This window comes from Labeo rohita, chromosome 7, assembly GCF_022985175.1.
Source record: "Labeo rohita strain BAU-BD-2019 chromosome 7, IGBB_LRoh.1.0, whole genome shotgun sequence".
NCBI classification, from domain to species: Eukaryota; Metazoa; Chordata; class Actinopteri; order Cypriniformes; family Cyprinidae; genus Labeo; species Labeo rohita.
Genome location: NC_066875.1, coordinates 58409700 through 58427428, shown reverse-complemented (window position 1 = coordinate 58427428; position 17729 = coordinate 58409700). Strand labels below are relative to the sequence as shown.

The 17729-nt window shown below is 37.8% G+C and overlaps 4 protein-coding genes across 4 annotated transcripts; 2 read left to right on the top strand and 2 right to left on the bottom strand.

Annotated features, from left to right (window-relative positions):
- Nucleotides 1–738: 738 nt before the first annotated feature.
- LOC127168401 (kelch-like protein 13) lies at nucleotides 739–5527 on the top strand. Its single transcript, XM_051115250.1, has 4 exons — nucleotides 739–2461; nucleotides 2622–3561; nucleotides 3650–3820; nucleotides 4657–5527. The coding sequence occupies exons 1-4, from the start codon at nucleotides 898–900 to the stop codon at nucleotides 5177–5179; spliced, it is 3198 nt and encodes a 1065-aa protein (XP_050971207.1). The 5' UTR covers nucleotides 739–897; the 3' UTR covers nucleotides 5180–5527.
- Nucleotides 5528–5718: 191 nt separating this feature from the next.
- cbln11 (cerebellin 11) lies at nucleotides 5719–7225 on the bottom strand. The gene is made up of 3 exons (XM_051115254.1): nucleotides 6959–7225; nucleotides 6689–6823; nucleotides 5719–6597 (listed from the first exon to the last, which is right to left on the bottom strand). The coding sequence occupies exons 1-3, from the start codon at nucleotides 7164–7166 to the stop codon at nucleotides 6299–6301; spliced, it is 642 nt and encodes a 213-aa protein (XP_050971211.1). The 5' UTR covers nucleotides 7167–7225; the 3' UTR covers nucleotides 5719–6298.
- Nucleotides 7226–9375: 2150 nt separating this feature from the next.
- LOC127168403 (uncharacterized) lies at nucleotides 9376–11472 on the top strand. The gene is made up of 3 exons (XM_051115253.1): nucleotides 9376–10652; nucleotides 10933–11151; nucleotides 11242–11472. Exons 1-3 carry the CDS (start codon nucleotides 9805–9807, stop codon nucleotides 11447–11449), a joined length of 1275 nt encoding a protein of 424 aa, XP_050971210.1. The 5' UTR covers nucleotides 9376–9804; the 3' UTR covers nucleotides 11450–11472.
- A 22-nt stretch (nucleotides 11473–11494) lies between these two features.
- Nucleotides 11495–16983, bottom strand: LOC127168405 (G2/M phase-specific E3 ubiquitin-protein ligase). The gene is made up of 10 exons (XM_051115255.1): nucleotides 16814–16983; nucleotides 16550–16674; nucleotides 16112–16427; nucleotides 15945–16030; nucleotides 15650–15702; nucleotides 13713–14026; nucleotides 13389–13567; nucleotides 12979–13151; nucleotides 12286–12500; nucleotides 11495–12064 (listed from the first exon to the last, which is right to left on the bottom strand). Exons 1-10 carry the CDS (start codon nucleotides 16971–16973, stop codon nucleotides 11829–11831), a joined length of 1857 nt encoding a protein of 618 aa, XP_050971212.1. The 5' UTR covers nucleotides 16974–16983; the 3' UTR covers nucleotides 11495–11828.
- Between the last annotated feature and the right edge of the window lie 746 nt (nucleotides 16984–17729).

Genomic DNA, 17729 nt, shown 5'->3' with positions numbered 1-17729 from the left:
TGATTCTACTGACGCGATCAGAATCTAATGCCTTGAGGCATCACATGCTCCCAACACCCGCTCCAAAATTTCTTATGGCCCCAAACTGAGCCAGAGATGCAGTCAAGGGCAGGATCCCAAAGAGGTTGCGCTTTTAAAATGATCCCAGCACAATCTTCAGTTTGTTGAAAGGCTACTGGTCCAGGATCAGTGCAAAGGATAATTTCTTTCAAGATGTTTTTAGATGTTCTGTGACTGAGCACTATGGCTTTCAGCACAATAAAGGAAAACAACATTTAATAAGTCAGATTAGGTAGATTTTATTGTTTTGGGAGACATTCACTGCCATGATGTTCTCAAAGTTGAAGAATAATAGACATCATCTGAAAATAGATGACAGAGAAACAATTTTTTTCCTTGCAATTAAATGCATTGGAAAAATTGTGCTCAGTTAGACCAGAAACGTACAAGAAAGTTGGAAGGGTCAGTCCTGATGCTGAGAAATTTTTAACAAAAGGTTCAGATACCAGACTATTAGACAAAGCACATCGTCAAATTCATTGTAAAACAACTTGCATGCACAGTTAAACATACAAACAGACAGCTGTGTAACAAGTAAATCTAGTTTATTAATCAGCACTAAACACTCATAAATATATAGTCTGACTGAAGTAGCCAGTGTTTCTGAGATGGTTTGAGATGTGATCTTATTGAATGCTTGAGGTAAAAATAGTATTATGTTGTGTGTGACCTCAGGAGACACTAATCTATTTTGCATACCAGACTACAGTACAAGATCTCACATCAACAGAGAGATTCGACACAAGTTAGGAAACTGATTGTATGGAGCTTGCTCTGGTTTTTCAGCAGAAGGAAAGTGTTTTGAGGATTCCCTCTTGACAGAAACCTAAAGACTCAATGGCAATAAATCAACAGTGTCTTCGGAGAGAATGGAGAAGTTCATGGAGATCAAGAGAGGATGACAATATGAGCAGAGACAAAGGATGGATGGATGTGAGTGAAGAAGAGGAGGGTGAGGAGAATCCAGGGGAGAAAGATGAGCGGACAGAGGAGGGTCCAAAAGAGCTGCAAGTAAAGGATAAAGGATGTTGTGTTAGTTCTCCTTTTACGCCTGCAAATAGTGACAGTGTTTTTGCTATGTGTACAAAAAAAGCCAGTGATGAAGAGGATGTCAATCTATATGACGACAACAATAATACTGATACAGAATGCAGTAGTAGTTTTGCTGCATCTGCAAGCAGTGACGGTTTAACTGCTGCATGCACAAATAATGAAAATGCTGGCGATGAAGATTATGCTGATAAATATGATGACAAAAATACTGATGAAGAACATAGTAACAGTTTACCTGTTGCATTTGCAAACAGTGGCTGTTTAGTGGCTGCAATAAATAACGATAAAACCAGTGATGACAATGATGCTAATGAAAATGATGACAAGGAATTGATTGCTAATTTTACTGTAACATCTGCAAACAGTGAAGATTTAGTTGCTTCCCTTACAAATAATGCTAAAGTCAGTGATGAAAAGAGTGGATATAATATACGACATTATGTCGACATCAACGGCAATGAAGAATATATTAAGAGTTCAGCTGTTACTTCTACAAATGGAGAGAGTTCAGTTGCTGTGTGTGCACAAAATGATAAAATTACTGATAAAAATTACGATGAATATGACAATGATAATGAAAATGACTGTTTTGCTACTGCCTCCATCAATACCAATGAAATTGGTAGTTCTGTAACAGACTTAACATTTGGAGGTATAACACCTAGAGATGAAAAGCAGCGCATGAAGGACTCCAGTTCTGAACAGGAACTCATAAATCAAGAGTTAGAGGAGGAGGAGGAGGATTATGACGATGATGATGATGAATATGATGGAAGTAGCAGTTTTGAAGATTCTGAAGTTGAGGACTGCGATATGTATCCCAAAAAGCTATACTCTGATCCAGCTTACCCAGGTGCGGTCTTCCAGGCTCTGCAGAACATGATGTTGTATTCGGTCCTCACTGACTTAACTCTCTTCACAGAAGACGGATACCAATTCCAAGTTCATTCTTTTGTTTTGGCTGCAGTCAGTTACCTTATTCAGACGAGAATCAGACAGAAGCCCAAACAAGAAGAGTTTATCTCCTTGTGTTTGGGTCCTGAGGTTCATGGATCGGGGTTGGCAGCAGTGGTGGAGTTCGCCTATACAGGGAACATTGGCAATCTGAACAAAGACAATACAGAATGGATTTGGTCTGCAGCGGTCAGCCTGGAAGCTCCGAGAATTCTGGAACTCTGCAAAGAGGAGGAAGAGAGAGAAGAGGATGAGGCAAAAGGGAAGAAAGTGGACAGAGAAGAGATTTCTGCTGAGGAACATATGAAAATGAGTCTACAGCATATCAGACAGATGTGGACACAAAGAATTGGATGTGATGTGGAGCTTGAAGTGGAAGGAAGAGTGTTTCATGGTAAGAGACTTGAAAACGCAGTCAAGGTTTGAGTTTTCTATGCATGAAGGTAAATGCTGCCTCCATATCATATACATTTATACTTCACTAGATCTAAGTATTATTTGATGCATTTGTGAAACTGTTTATAATGTTTTATGTATGTCTCACCTTCATGAAGCTCACCGGGCACTCTTGGCTGCCGGCAGCGACTACTTCAGAGGCATGTTTACCAGCGGTATGAAGGAGAGCCGACAGGAACTGGTGTCTCTGCTCTTAGTTGAGGCTGCCAAGTTTGAAGCCCTCCTGCACTACACCTACAGTGGGGCTCTTACTCTCGGATGGGGCTGTGTGTTTGACCTCACCTGTACATCTCTTCAATTACAGTTTCATACTGCCTTCTCACTATGCCTTAACTTCCTGCAACAAGAAATAGATGCTTACAGCTGCTTGGATGTAGCTTCGTTCGCAGAGGCCTATGGGATGGCAGACTTACTTGTGCTGGCCAATGACTTTGTCTTGAGGCACTTTCAAGACGTGTCCATCACTCCAAAGTTCCAAGATCTTCCTGTAGAGAAACTGAAGAAGTACCTTCAAAGTGATTCTCTCTGTGTTCCCTCGGAGTTGCCCGTGTTCAAAGCAGTCATGTCTTGGATCGAAGCCTTTCCCAGAGAACGAGTGAAACTCGCCAGGGAGCTGATGGGAACCGTCCAGTTTCCCTTAATGACCTTTAAGGAGTTTAAAGAAGTCAAGTCCATAACATCTTGGTCGAGAATTGGTGCCAAAAATCTATACGATTCTCTTCTTGAAGAGTTCTGTTCCAGTTCTACAGATGTTCAGTCGAATTTCAGGGCCTACATGCCTAAAGACACTCTAGTACTTGTTGGGGGTGAGAGGATCACTGATGATTTTGATAAACGTAGACCCTGTAGGGAAATGTGGTTTAGCAATTCCTTGCAGAACCACGTTGGATTGGTAAAGAAAGTAGAGTGGAGAATTTTGGGAACCTTACCTGAGAAACCAAGATTCAGTCATGGAGTTGGGGTAATGAGGGGCAAGCTTTACATAGTTGGTGGACGGCATTATTACGGCAAAGCTGATACCATGAATTGTACCTACAGGTAAGATGTCACATGAGGACTTATATATATGTCCTTGTCCAGAGTTGCCCTCTCATACTTTGGACTTCCTGTTCAATCTTTGAACTAGGTATGATCCCATCCAAAACTCTTGGCAACGGTTGGCCGATATGCATGAGCCAAGAGGCAGCTTCACTCTAGTGGTCCTGAATGGTAAAATATATGCTATTGGTGGAGAGAGAGACTCGGAGGTCAATATGGAGAGTGTTGAGGCTTACTGCCCCGACACAAATACTTGGAGGTTAGTACAGTAAAAGAATAACACAAGAAATGCATTTGCAATTTCAGAACAAACCTAAAAGGCATCATTTTTGATCAATATTAGCTGTTCTTCCTAGAACAATGTTTCTAAAAAGTAATCACAGGCCTGAAACTACCTTCTAAATATTGTTTAAGACCCAAACCCTAAATCACTCTTACCCAAAACTTTGGTTTGTTTATGGACCTAGCATATGCTGGTCAGGTATGTTTTAAAGTGAGTCAGCTGGTTTGATCTGATTTAAGTCGGTCTTTAGCTGGTCATGAGCTGGTTTAAGCTGGTTCAAGCTGGTTCTTAGCTGGTCCGGAGCAGAAGCTAGTTGCTAGCTACCAGCTCAAACCAGCAGCCATGCTTCAAAACACACCTAAACAACATATGCTGGATTTTCAACGGGGTAGGCACCATATTTTTGTTCAAATGAAAACCATGTGGAGATGGATAGACGTAGAGTCCATTCAATGGGTTGTATGCCTTGTCTAATTTTCATTGATTTTCATGTTATATTGTGTCAGTTCAACAACTGACAGCAAAGTAATAACATTGCGACCCACTGAACAGACTGTATATCTATTCCTAATAACGTTGCCATTGGCACCCATCTACCCCGACCAAGGTCCAGAGGAACGTTGCTCTAGAACAAACAACGTTGATTCTGAGTAAAGTCCTACTTTGCTAAATCACTTTGTTTAATGTGTAATGTAAATTTAACATCATAGATGTATAGCAAGACTACTTCTTAATACCTGCTGATAACCATTCAAAACAAGTTCTGCCATCCTCCACTCAAAGCTTTTCTTTTTCATTCTCTCATATTCCAGTTTTGTTCACCCATTAAACCAAGCTATATGCTGTCATGCAGCCAGTGTATGGAATGGTACGATTTTCCTATCAGGAGGCTTGAACAGCCAGTATCAATGCCTGTCATCCATGACCTCTTACCACCCAGAACGAGGATCCACTAACCTGGCTATGATGACACATGACAGAGCCCTGCACTGCATGGAGACCCTAGGTGACCGTCTATACGTGGCAGGAGGGGTTTCATGTGATGCTGATGGCCATCTGGTAGATCAATTAGCCTGTGAGGTCTATGACCTTGTGGCCAACTCCTGGAGTGCCATTATGCCCTTCCCAGTGCCTCATGTTGGGTCAGCATCAGCGGTCTTAGAGGGGAAGGTCTACGTCATCGGAGGCTACTGCCAGGATGACTACAGTGATACCAAAACAGTGCACCGCTATGATCCTGCAACAGAACGCTGGGAGAACATGAGCGTGACACCAGGCCCGAATACATACATAGCTGCCTGTGTGTTGCCCATACCTGCTCATCTTAGACAATAAGAGGGAAATACCTTGAATATAATACAATGTCCTTAATTATTCACTCTTAAAAATAAAGGTGCTTCACGATGCCATAGAAGAACCTTTTTTGTTTAAATGGTTCCATAAAGAACAAAAGAAAGTTCTTCAGATTATATAATGGCAATAAAGAGATGGTTCTTTAAAGAACATTGGACTGAATGGTTTTTTATTGAACCAAAAATGGTTCTTACATGGCATCGTTGTAAAGAACCTTTTAAAGCACCTTTATTTTTAAGAGTGTTGCATTGTACATTGTTTCCACCTCATGGCAAGATGAAAAACCATATTCAAATTAAAAAAAAAAAAAAAAAAAAAAAAAAAAAAAAACTTGGGCCAAAAGATGCTTTCAGAAATGATTTTAGGTGGTTTGAAAGGGAAATTTGTTGAAAGTCTGGAGATATTGCTGACATTGTGGCATTATCCCAACTCCACATAGGCCTTTTCAGAGAAAAGCACATTGAAATGTCATAGCATGTGCAATAATACATTCCTGGAAACAAATTATCCATGAATTGGCATCAAATATCCCTCCTTTTCAATTACATTGATCACTTTATTGGTTAAATGAATATTACATTTTGGAAGCTTCATGTCAGATTTTATATTTGTTTTGTAGATTGCTCTTAGAATGAATTAAACAAAGGAAAAAAAAAGTTTATTTCTACTTTGTGCATTCATTTTGTCAGGGCATTGTTGTCAATATTGCACTTTCAATTTTTACAAATTAATGATAAAACTTTTTTTTTTTTTTTTTGTCTTACAAATAATGTCAATCAAGCTTATTTGACTGTGAGTGTGTACGCATTTACACAACTATTCTTCAATGACAAATTTGCCATCTAGGAACATAAAAAAAAAAAAGAAAAAAAAAAAAAAAAAAATAGAAGTCTATGATAGAAGTCCCCATTTGGACAGCCAAGTGATGTGCCTGAATGAAAATTAATGTTCCATACAAGAGTAAAAGATAAACTCTTGTCTGTATATCTGAAACATTGTCCATTTAATTACATGTATGCAAAACAAAGAAACATTAGCTATGTTTTCAGGACTTTTAAACAATTCTTATTGGCATTTTACAAAATAATACACAAAGATAAATTATACAGGAGTAGAATCCAGTGGGTAAAGCAGGTAGCCTGTGAAAGTGGAGTAGTTGTACCGTCGATCCACAAAGATCCAGGATCTGATCCACAGCCTCATGTGAACCTCCTCTCCAACATCCAGCTCCATCACGGCTCCATTGGACATTAGGTCGTTGCGCTCGCCAGAATTATACTCGTATGAAGACACAAATCGTGCCGTGCCTTTAAAAATGCTCAGACCCATATCATGAGAGGAAAACGCGGAGCCTGAGTACCTGAAGTAATACACACCTTTAACAGGTGCTTTGAAGACGCCTGCAACAGATACACAAGCAAGGATCTCAATACTACAAATTAAACCACGTTAAAAATAAAAACTTAAATGTCAAACTTAATATGCAGAAACCTGTGACAGGGTCATATGCATTGCCAATGTTGGTTAGGATTTTATCAAAGATAAGCTTAGTCTCGTCACTAAAAGGTCCTCGGTGTGTACTCTGTTTAGATGACATGGATGCAGTGAATGCCACTTTAGGACTCTCTGTGAACGGAGAAAAAAGAATAATTTACTTTAAAGCAGTAAATAAAACTAGAAAACGTGTTGCATTGCTATGTGATTTCTCAAGATAAGTTGTTCAAATATGCATCTAAGTGTAAAACAAACCAGAGAATGTACCTTTAATCTGTCTCTGCAGCTCGTGAATCAAGCTTTTCTGCTCTGCGATTTCATTTTTAGCAGTGTTCAGATCCGCTGTCAGTCCATTGATTGAAGCTTTAAGCTCCTTCAGCTCAGAGAAGATATTCACCACAGGAGTCATAATATCCTCATCCTGTGCCACGCAGGAGCTTAATATAGAAATTAAGAAAAGCTGAAATAAAGCCATGACTGTTTTTCTTGTGCTAAAGAGAAGAGCGAAGGTCCACCGTTGCTGTGCTTCTTATCTTTATAGAGTTACTTCTGGTTAATGATTAAGAATTTGGTGTTTTAACATCATTACATTTACCACTCACATCTGAGGAAAAAAACACACAAATGCAAGTACTCAAATATAACTAATCAACAAAAAACTTTCTAGAATTGCACAAGTGAATGTCCATGATTCAGTCATGCTGTTGTAGTCTACTAACTGCTCACCTCAAATCACAAGTCTTATGTTCAGATGAAAGCAGATTCTTTTTTCACTTGATATTGATATGTGATGAGCTCACAATATAAACGACAAATATTTGCCATTTTGTGTCTGTAATGGAAAACAAATGCAGAACAAATCCCAACGAAATCAAAGTAAATTAAAAGTGTTGTTGTACAATTTACTTTGGAGACAAAATTCAAGTGCATATTTCACAGCTTGTCACTTGTGGATACTTCTGAAACCTAATACATAGACAACATGCAAACAAAGACTAGCACTTTAAAATCAACATAGCCATAGCATTCTATGGATTTATAAATACAATCATAAACAGAGGTAAACAAAGTTAAAATACTGGTGCACATGAGACAAAGTAAAACAGGGCCCCCTTATTTTGTAAGGAAATGCTGTAGGCCTATTAAAAACACTCAAACAGCGTTCAATCCTGGTTTACTTGACAGAAAGAGACATGTTGCATGTTGTGGTAGTTCCATAGTACAGTAATGATATCAGATGGTAATACAATGCTATGATGATATCAAAGTATTCATAGTAATGATGGTACTTTTTCGTGTACTGTTAGTGTTTTGATACTGTTGGAAAATTTCTTATCTGCAGTTCAGAGTCCAGCGTCACATGTAGGTGTTGATCGACAGTAAAGATGTGATTTTCGACGCCGACATTTAATGGATAACAGTAAGAGATAGGTGTGGATTTAACGGATTGTAAGTAAATATCAATTTCATTTGTTTTCATTATTTATGTTCAGTATCGTGTACCGTTCCAAACTTTACTGGGCACGTAAACTGTTCTAATGATTCAGACTGAATTGTGAGCCAATTCAACTCATCATCTTCTTCCTCTTCTCTAGTTTTTTGGCAGATGCATGGGTGCATGTCCGCCACCTACTGGTCTGGAGTGTGGAATGCACACGGTTATGCATTACAGCTATTCGTTTTCCAAATCATCATCATCTTCTTCTTTGGTGATTTATTAGCGGTTGGAAAACCATATTATAGGTGCATTACCGCCACTGACTGGACTGGAGTGTGGATCGGCAATTCAAATAATTTTGAACAATTCATTAAAATGAGCCATTAGTGAAACAGCGGCTATAGAGCTAGTTGAAAAATATGGACGCATGACATGATTGCTTAAGTATTGCAAGAGAAAATTGCAAGAGTCAGGAAATGCACCGTATCCGATAGGGATTTATCTGTGAATATAAAAATAATAATCCACAGCATATTAGACACATCCAAGATGGTGCCATTATCAACTTGACAAGCCCACCCATATATGTATATTTATATATATTAAGGCTGTCAGTTTAACACGTTAACTTAATTAATTAGTGATGAAAAAATAACGCGATTAAAATATTTTACCCAAAAATCCTCCTGCATGTGCTTTGTCTATATATATCACATATCACAGGATATTACACAGCAGCAAGAGCAATATAACATAAGTGCTGATTTTGTCCCAATCTATTGTTATTTTATATATCTAATGTGATTTTATACAACAGTTCAGTAAATACTGATATTGTGTCATATTTAAAAAAAAAAAAAAAAAAAAAAAAAAAAAAAAAACTACATTAAGTGTTTTTGCTCAATTTTTGCAGAGAACATATTACCTTTGAAGCCATAGCAGAATCAATGTATCTCTCAGATCAACACAGCGGTGTGTAGTTTCTGAATGAATCCGCGTTTTGAACGAATCGTGTGAATCAATGATTCAAAGGCCCATTTATAAAGAAAGCCATTTACTGAATCAGCTGTTTAAACGTATCGAATAAATGAATAAAAGACATTTACCACCACCTGCTGGAAGATTTAGTTTCTAATTTAGAGTACAATTTCTTTAAATAAATAAATGAATAAATAAATAAATAAAAGGGGATAGTTCACCCAAAAATATTTAAATTCTGTCATCAGTTACTCACCTTCATGTCGTTTTAAACCTTTCTTTTGTGGAATATACAATAAAGTATTTTGAAGACTGTTGGTAACAAAGCTGTTTTGGTTACCATGACTTTCATACGGTGGCCGGGACGTGCAAAACAACATTACAAAGTGTGAAACACTTTTAGGAAGCTCGAGAAAAATTTACATTTTGGAAAACATTTTTACCTATCATAAAACACAATTACATGGGAAAAACGATTTTACCAAGGACGAAACAAATTTACATTTTAGAAAAAAAATTTACAAGACGCAAAACACTTTTACCAGTCCCGAAACAAATTTACAATGACAGATTCTTTACGGAAAGGGAATGTACCGCACACCGGAAGTGACGTATGAAAGGTGTTGTTGTTGGTGGTGAGCGCGGTAAATTTGTGTTGTGGAGTAAATGGCGTAAATAAAGTTTATGGTGACCGAACATGGACTGCGGCCGAGGGATGTTTTGCCCGTTTTGTGGCAAACACATGAGCAGCTTAACGCGGTTTTGCGTTATGTGTGGTCGGTGTTTGGAGTTCCTAAAGGACGCGGACCAGACGGAAACACCAGACATACTGCATCAGTGTGTTCAATATTTTAACGAGGGCCACTCGTACGCTGTAATCGTGGACATGTTGTCAAGTCTACATGGTGTAAACATCTGCTTGAGGACTCTTAAAAGTAAACTGAACGAAGCGGGGTTATACCGCAGAAAGGATTATTCCTCTCCAAACTGCGTGAGTAACGCCATCAGACTGGAACTTCGTGGACCTGGACAACTATTTGGCTACCGCATGATGTGGCAGGTACTTAAACAAAAGTACAAATTTCGAGTGAAGAGAGATGATGTGATGAATTTGCTCCGGGAGCTTAATCCTCGAGGGTGTGAGAGCAGAACACGCAGAAGGTTTATAAGAAGAACCTACCATTCAATGGGACCTAACTATATGTGGCACGCAGATGGTTATGATAAACTTAAGCCATTCGGTTTGGCCATATCGGGATGCATAGATGGATTTTCACGTAAAGTACTGTGGCTTGAATGTGGACCAACAAATAATAACCCAACAGTGATTGCTCACTATTTCACGTCATGTGTGCAAAACCTCGGTGTCATCCCCATGAGACTGAGGACTGATTGCGGCACTGAGAACGGGATAATGGCTGCAATTCAGTGTACGCTACGCCACCATCACAGTGACTACTACTCTGGCGCATCCAGCCACATGTACGGCTCATCTAGCAATAACCAGCGTATTGAGTCCTGGTGGTCTATATTTAGAAAGGGAAGGTGAGTGGTCTTCATAAAGGGTGATTGCATTTTTTGGTCATTATATTTTCTTCTCAGGAAGGAGTAATGAAAAACAAAAAACGAGCACAATAAATTTCAATACAGTACAAAATGTAAAACAAATACAGCCCTCCAGGAAAAGTAGTTGTTCCTGAAAAGAACATCGAATGACCAAAAGATGCAGACCATACATTTCATTACGACTAACCATTGATTTTATTATTCAAACATATGTGTATATGCTTAAAAATATAACTACAATTTGTATCAATTTCTATAGGTCTCAGTTCTGGATGGATTTATTTGCAGACCTTAGAGAAGCTGGATACTTCAACGGGAGTCATGAGCATCAGTGTCTATTGAGAGATTGCTTTGGTGATGTTATTCAGAAGGACTTGGATGAGTGTGTGAGACTGTGGAACAGTCACAGGATTCGCCGTTCCAGAACAGCAGCATGTCCAGGAGGAGTGCCCAATGAACTCTACTACTTACCACACAGGTGATACATTGGTAATAAACAGAGAAAAGTATTATAACTCACGTTTTAGCTTAAATGAAAAGAAATGCTTATGTTTTCTATTTAACATAGGTTTGGCTCCAGAGACTGCAGATTTCAAATTAAACAGGCTGAACTGGATGCCATTCCTGAGGCTAGCCTGTCAATGACTCCTTGTGGGGACCCAAACATGCAGGAGTACTTGGACTTTGCTATGGAACACAATCAGTTACAGAAGCCAGAGAACTGGGAGTCTGCATCAGAACTGTACATGAAACTAAAAGAAATGGCTCAGCTATGAAATGGTCAAAAAGGGAGGGGTTTTGTAGTGGTGGAATACTGCTGTCTGTCTGAACACAATGTTTATGAATCTGTCACCCACAGGTTAACTGTTTTTAAGTGTGAAGTAAATTAATCAAAATTAGTAATAAGTATTTATTATTCTTTTTTTGTAGTATATAAAACAAAACTTCTTGAACTACTTGTTTCTTTATCTAAAACAGTGATTCACAAAGGGGTCCCAGTTTGAGAGTCACAAATCTAAAACATTTTCAAAATGTTGACAGTAAGAAAATTATGCTCACATACTGTTACACTGTAAAAACAATTTTGGCAACTGCACTTTAAAGTGAACCTTTAACAACAACGTTTTCAGAGTCTTAACTCATCCATCATTTAGCTTAAAAACAGCCAAATCCTGGACTATTTTGAATTCCAAAGTCCATTTGTGACTTAAACAAAATGTATGAGTCTAGGAGTGGTAATTTCAAGGAGTTTGTACATGTATTTGCCATTGGGAACGCAGAGTTATCCAGGAACTGTATTTTTGGCGGTGGTTCCAAGCCAGATGGGGGAAGTGAAGACAGCCCAGTAGCAAACATCAAAACATCTTCCACAGACACAGCAGCCTGGCCTTCTGCAAAGAAAAACAATTCAGATACATAATTAGGGGTTTAAGCTCGAAGAGGCTTGGTCTTTTTTCCTTCTGTGATTTAGGTGGTTAAGTTATTGCTAAATAAAACAGTTTTTTTGATGCTTATGTACTTAAAGTCCAGAAATGCTTGAACCCTGATAAATGTTAAATTTAACTGACATGTGTTTTCTTAACTAGTTATAAAAACAAATAAACTAACAAACCTTCACAATCAAGGAGATAGTCTGCCCAGTAGCCCACAGTTTGACTTTCTTTAAGTCTTCGATTACTCCCCGAAGGACTGAGGTCAGGTTTGAAGAGTACCTCAAGGTCAAAAGCAGTAAGTTGCTTTTCAGAGTGGCACAGGACAGGGGCCAGCAAAGTAGGGTGTTGCTGTAGTGCAGTCAAAAACTCCAGGGTTGAAAGACCCTCCCTGAATCTACAGAGTGAACACAAACATTGTTTCACTGCTGTGTAGTGGCAATTGAATTTAAATTAAAGAAAACTATTTTCTTTACAATTACTATCCACCTTAACAAACATACATTTGGGGGAAAACATGGTTGTGTTGAAAACTGATTTAAAGAACCCTATTTTCACATTGCACATTAAAAGTTAATTGTTACAAACTAAGTATTACACAGAAACAGAAGACTGGAATGACACAGACGGCTGGGTGGCTTGAGCACTTACAAAGTCTACACGCCCCATGCACTTTTTCAAAACTTTGTTGTGTTATAGATTCAATTTAAAATAGTAATATTAATCTTTTCCCTCATCAGTATACGCACAATACATCAATGACAAAGCAAAAACAGTTTTTTAAAAATTGTAGCCAATATAATAAAAAAAATGAAATATCACATTCACATAATGTGATAAAGAAGACAATCTCATCACTACAAATATCATCTTACCTGTCAATTACAGATGAGTTGCAGTCAATAATATACCATTGGAGGTAGTCTGAAACAATTTCTCTCTTTTCTTCCACAGTAGCCACATGTCTCAGACAACCTGCTGTCTGTAACATTGTGCTGTGTCTCATCATACATTCGTGCAGAGCATCCAACGAAGTAGCATTCTCAATCTGAAACACATGAAAAGGGGCATAAACACCCCAGTCAATAACTGTAAGCACTGTATCTCTTTGCCTATTTTTTTAATGAGATACATACACAGCATAGTGTAATCTTACACCATCAAAAACTAATAAATTAATAAAACAAATTCTGTACTGGATATAGGAAGTAAACACTGTTTCAAAACACTGCAGGAACTATATAAAACTCTGCCCTACCATACCGTAGCCTTATGCTATTCTCACCTCTTGCAAAGCTTTTCCTATTTCTGCATCAGTTATTAAATTAACTGGTGCTTTGAATGAAGGCTGGCCTGCAAGATAATGTACAAGATCTTTTGACAGGAAATGGGGTCCTGGACCTCCATGCACAACTGACACAGCAATCATCTTTCCTGCCAGGTAGTATTCATCCTCCCTAACAGCTGTGAATGAAGTCATATTGCAAAATAAAAACAAACAATGCATTATATACTGTAATATACATGCATTTGTCATGTGATATATATGGTCAATGATCATTAACCAACCATTAGTAGCCTATAGTACACATCTAACCCATATGCATACCATTTGCATTGTAGACCAAGAATCGATGTCCTTCTGGTCCATCAAAAATGGGCCGGTCTTTTAGGTGTTTCATTAGTAGAGTTAAAAACTCTCGTCTTGGACCACCAGTGTCAATTCCCTCTTCCAGAACACCAGTATCATCAGTAAATTTGACCAGCATGTCACAGGTTTCAGAATATGTTGTACGCTTGAAACCTCTGACAGCCCCATCCCAAACATTAGCCCTTGAGATGTTGAACCGGCTGACCCTTTTATGATCAATAGGAAGTGAGAGATTTGCTACGATGTCAGGTAATGTAATGTCCGTCTCCTCCCTGTAATGACAAAAAGTGACTTAATTTGTGGATATTCCAGATATACCAGAACTATTTTACAGTGAAAAAACAGGAGTGCTATAGTCAAAAGCTGTCATATTACATTGCTGTGTGTTGGAAATTCTTCACATTGGCAGCAACTGGCTCTTCGTCCTCTTGCTCAACATTTGGTGAATACAGGTCTGTGTATTTACTGTTGGGAAATTATTATTTTCATGTTAAAACATCTTACAAACAAAAATGTCCTCCCCATGTAATCAGTTAAATAAGTTTAAATTATGTCAGTCATTATGATTTTTTTTATTTACCTGTAGCAAGAAGTTTTTTCTGGATTTTTTTTCAGGTGGATCCAGATCCTCATCATCAGATATCATTATCTGAAAAAAAGATTAAAATGTCTGAAACAACAACACTGAAAGCAAGAAATTTCATGGTGCCAGTCTGCCTTATTACCTGTCCTGGCTGAATTGTTGATGAATGTCCTGGTGCATCTCTGAAACATTATAAAAATTATTAGCTCCATGATAAAGGCTATAATGTAGTTTTGAGTAAAAGGCAGTAGTAGAGGTAAAATAATAATAATAATAATAATAATAATAATAAAAGTTATACATCATATTACACAAATGGTATTTTCTGTTTCAAGTTCTTCAGAGCGAATTCTCTGATCACATCAACAACTTAAGGATAGATTATTTAAAAGTACTGTCATGCAATATGGCATCTAGCCTTCATCGGCGAGTCAAACGGATGAAATTTACATTTACATTTATTCATTTGGCAGATGCTTTTATCCAAAGCGACTTACAAGTAGTATGCAGTAAGACAGCTATCACTGCAGAACAAACGGGGGTAAGGTGCCTTGCTCAAGGGCACTTCAGTCATTGGCTGCTGGCACTGAGATAGAACCAGCAACCTTCTGCTTACAAGTCCAACTCTCTAACCACCAGACCACAACTGAAATGAGAGACAATGGGTCTTTTCTAGTGGCCAAGGTGTTCTGGGCTAGAGTGGGTGTTTTAGACATCTTAAAACCTACAGTCAAATCATGTAAACATTATGTATACACCAAGATACAGCCAAGATTCCTATTGGTTGATTACCACTAGAAAAAAATCATTGTCTCTCATTACATCCCCCCCACTTCATTCTCACGTGTTTTTTTTAATGGTTTGGTTAATTTGTCATTTGTGTTTATTCCCTTGCAAGAGCTTATTGTTATGTTTTTAGGACACACCAATAAGCTCTTGCAGGTGAATTAAGTAAAGCAGCTGTGGGTCCTTTAGGTAGGGAGCGAGGGGGCACCTCAGTCAGTTACAGAAACAGCCGACAGCACGTAGCAACGTTGAGTTTATGTGCAGTCTTGCTGTATTTCCAGGTGAACAAAAGTGGTAAAACATCTCCAAAACAGCAATATAAATGTAAAATGTGTATGTGAATAAGTAGTGAAATATCTGCTAGTAGTTTTATCACAATTTTGTGAGTTAAATGAAAAAAAATGTTAAATTGCCCTTTACCTGGTAGTGAAAGCCCTGTAGCCCAATAAAATATGAGGTATTAGTATTATTTCCAGTGAAGAAGTAAAGAAATAATTTCAACCCATGCACGCCTGAAAGTTCATACCTTTCATCTTCCAGTTTGAGTTTGGGAGTACTTCGATTTTGTGGTTCAAAAACCTGAGAGGAAACAGGTAAAATTATCAACAGCTTCCATTATTGTTCCATTACCACATACAGCATATATCAATGCTGAATGGTTTCCTGTGATACTGTATAATAGTTACTGCCAAATAATCAAAAACTTATTTCCACTAAATTATTGACCAGGGCAAAAATTGTATGCATAAAATCCAATGTACATCTAATAAATAAATACAAACATTCATAAATATTTAAAAAAATAGAAATAACTGATGTACCAAAGTGTCAGCTTGATTGAACTCAGCTGTGCTTCTTGTTGTGATGACAATTTCAGAATCAGAATCAGAGTCTGAGGTATCATCCACTGAAAAAAATAAATCAAACATTATCTATCCTCCAGCAGTATCAAAATACGTAAAAATACTGATTCATGAGATCCACTAACCTCTTTTATAGTGTTTTTCTAGGCAAATGAAAAAAGTGATCCTGGAATATGCCTTTCCTATTTCCTTTTTATATTCTGCCAATTTGAATGGCCTTTCTGACCCAGGCACATGGACCACCTCTGAGCAGTCTGGATACAAAAGGACATAAGGTCCTTCAGGCATGTCCTTGTTAAATGTTCTCATTTTCTGTACAGCTTGTTTCAGCAGATCAGGTGCTGCTACCTCCGGGTCTGTAAATAACGGGAGTGTTTTCCCTCTTAGAGGTTTTAAATCAGTTCCATCAGTTTCATGTGGCACCATCAGTCCTACATTTATCTAGTAAAATAACAAAGATATTTAATTAATGTATACATAGGTAAAATAAATATACACATACACACAAATACATATATATTTAGAGCATTGCAAAGTTGTATAGGACGGTCAGTACAACTTACCTGGATGTGTTTTCTTTCTTTAGGCTTAAATTTTCCTTTTGGCCCATAGTTAAAAGATTGCCGTTCTTTTGACTTCAAGCTTCTGTACTCCATGAACTGTTTGTACGATGGGCATGGTTGTTCTGCTGAAATGGACAGAGTTCCATTTCAAAACAGAAAGTTATAACCCGCTCAAAAATCATTATTAGCATTACTGATTTTTATTCACATGGCCTCAGATAGCTAGCGTTTTGCTACACTAAAAAATAACAAATAACAACTTACTTTGCTTAGCACTGTCCGGCTGTCGAGACGTCCCCGGTGTTTCCGTCTGGTCCACGTCCTTTAGGAACTCCAAACACCGACCACACGTAAAGCAAAACCGCGTTAAGCTGCTCATGTGTTTGCCACAAAACGGGCAAAACATCCCTCGGCCGCAGTCCATGTTTGGTCACCATTAACTTTATTTACGCCATTTACTCCACAACACAAATTTACCGCGCTCACCACCAACAACAACACCTTTCATACGTCACTTCCGGTGTGCGGTACATTCTCGCGTCACTTCCGGTGTGCGGTACATTCCCTTTCCGTAAAGAATCTGTCATTGTAAATTTGTTTCGGGACTGGTAAAAGTGTTTTGCGTCTTGTAAATTTTTTTTCTAAAATGTAAATTTGTTTCGTCCTTGGTAAAATCGTTTTTCCCATGTAATTGTGTTTTATGATAGGTAAAAATGTTTTCCAAAATGTAAATTTGTCTCGAGCTTCGTAAAAGTGTTTCACACTTTGTATGTTGTTTTGCACTTCCCGGCCACCGTACTTTCACTATATGAACACAAATTACTGAGTTTCTCAGCAAAAGTATTCTTTTATGTTCCATAGTTCATGTTAGGTCGTTGCAGCCTAAATGTTTATGCATAATAAATTTAATGTTGAATCAAACAAAATATTCCTTTTTAAAGCTACCATTTGTAATGTCTACTTGATATTTTCTTATTTAACACAAAAATAGCTTTAAATAATCTTTTGTGGGTATTTTCACAGTCAAATTTATTTGTCAATATGAAATTTATTAGTCAACCATAAAATATACTCTAAAATAACCCAGTATTTTACTGCTGAACATATTTTTATGTCTACATTTTTTAAACAACTAATTACAAGAAGTGGGAAGAAAAAATCATACAGGACAGCGGATAAA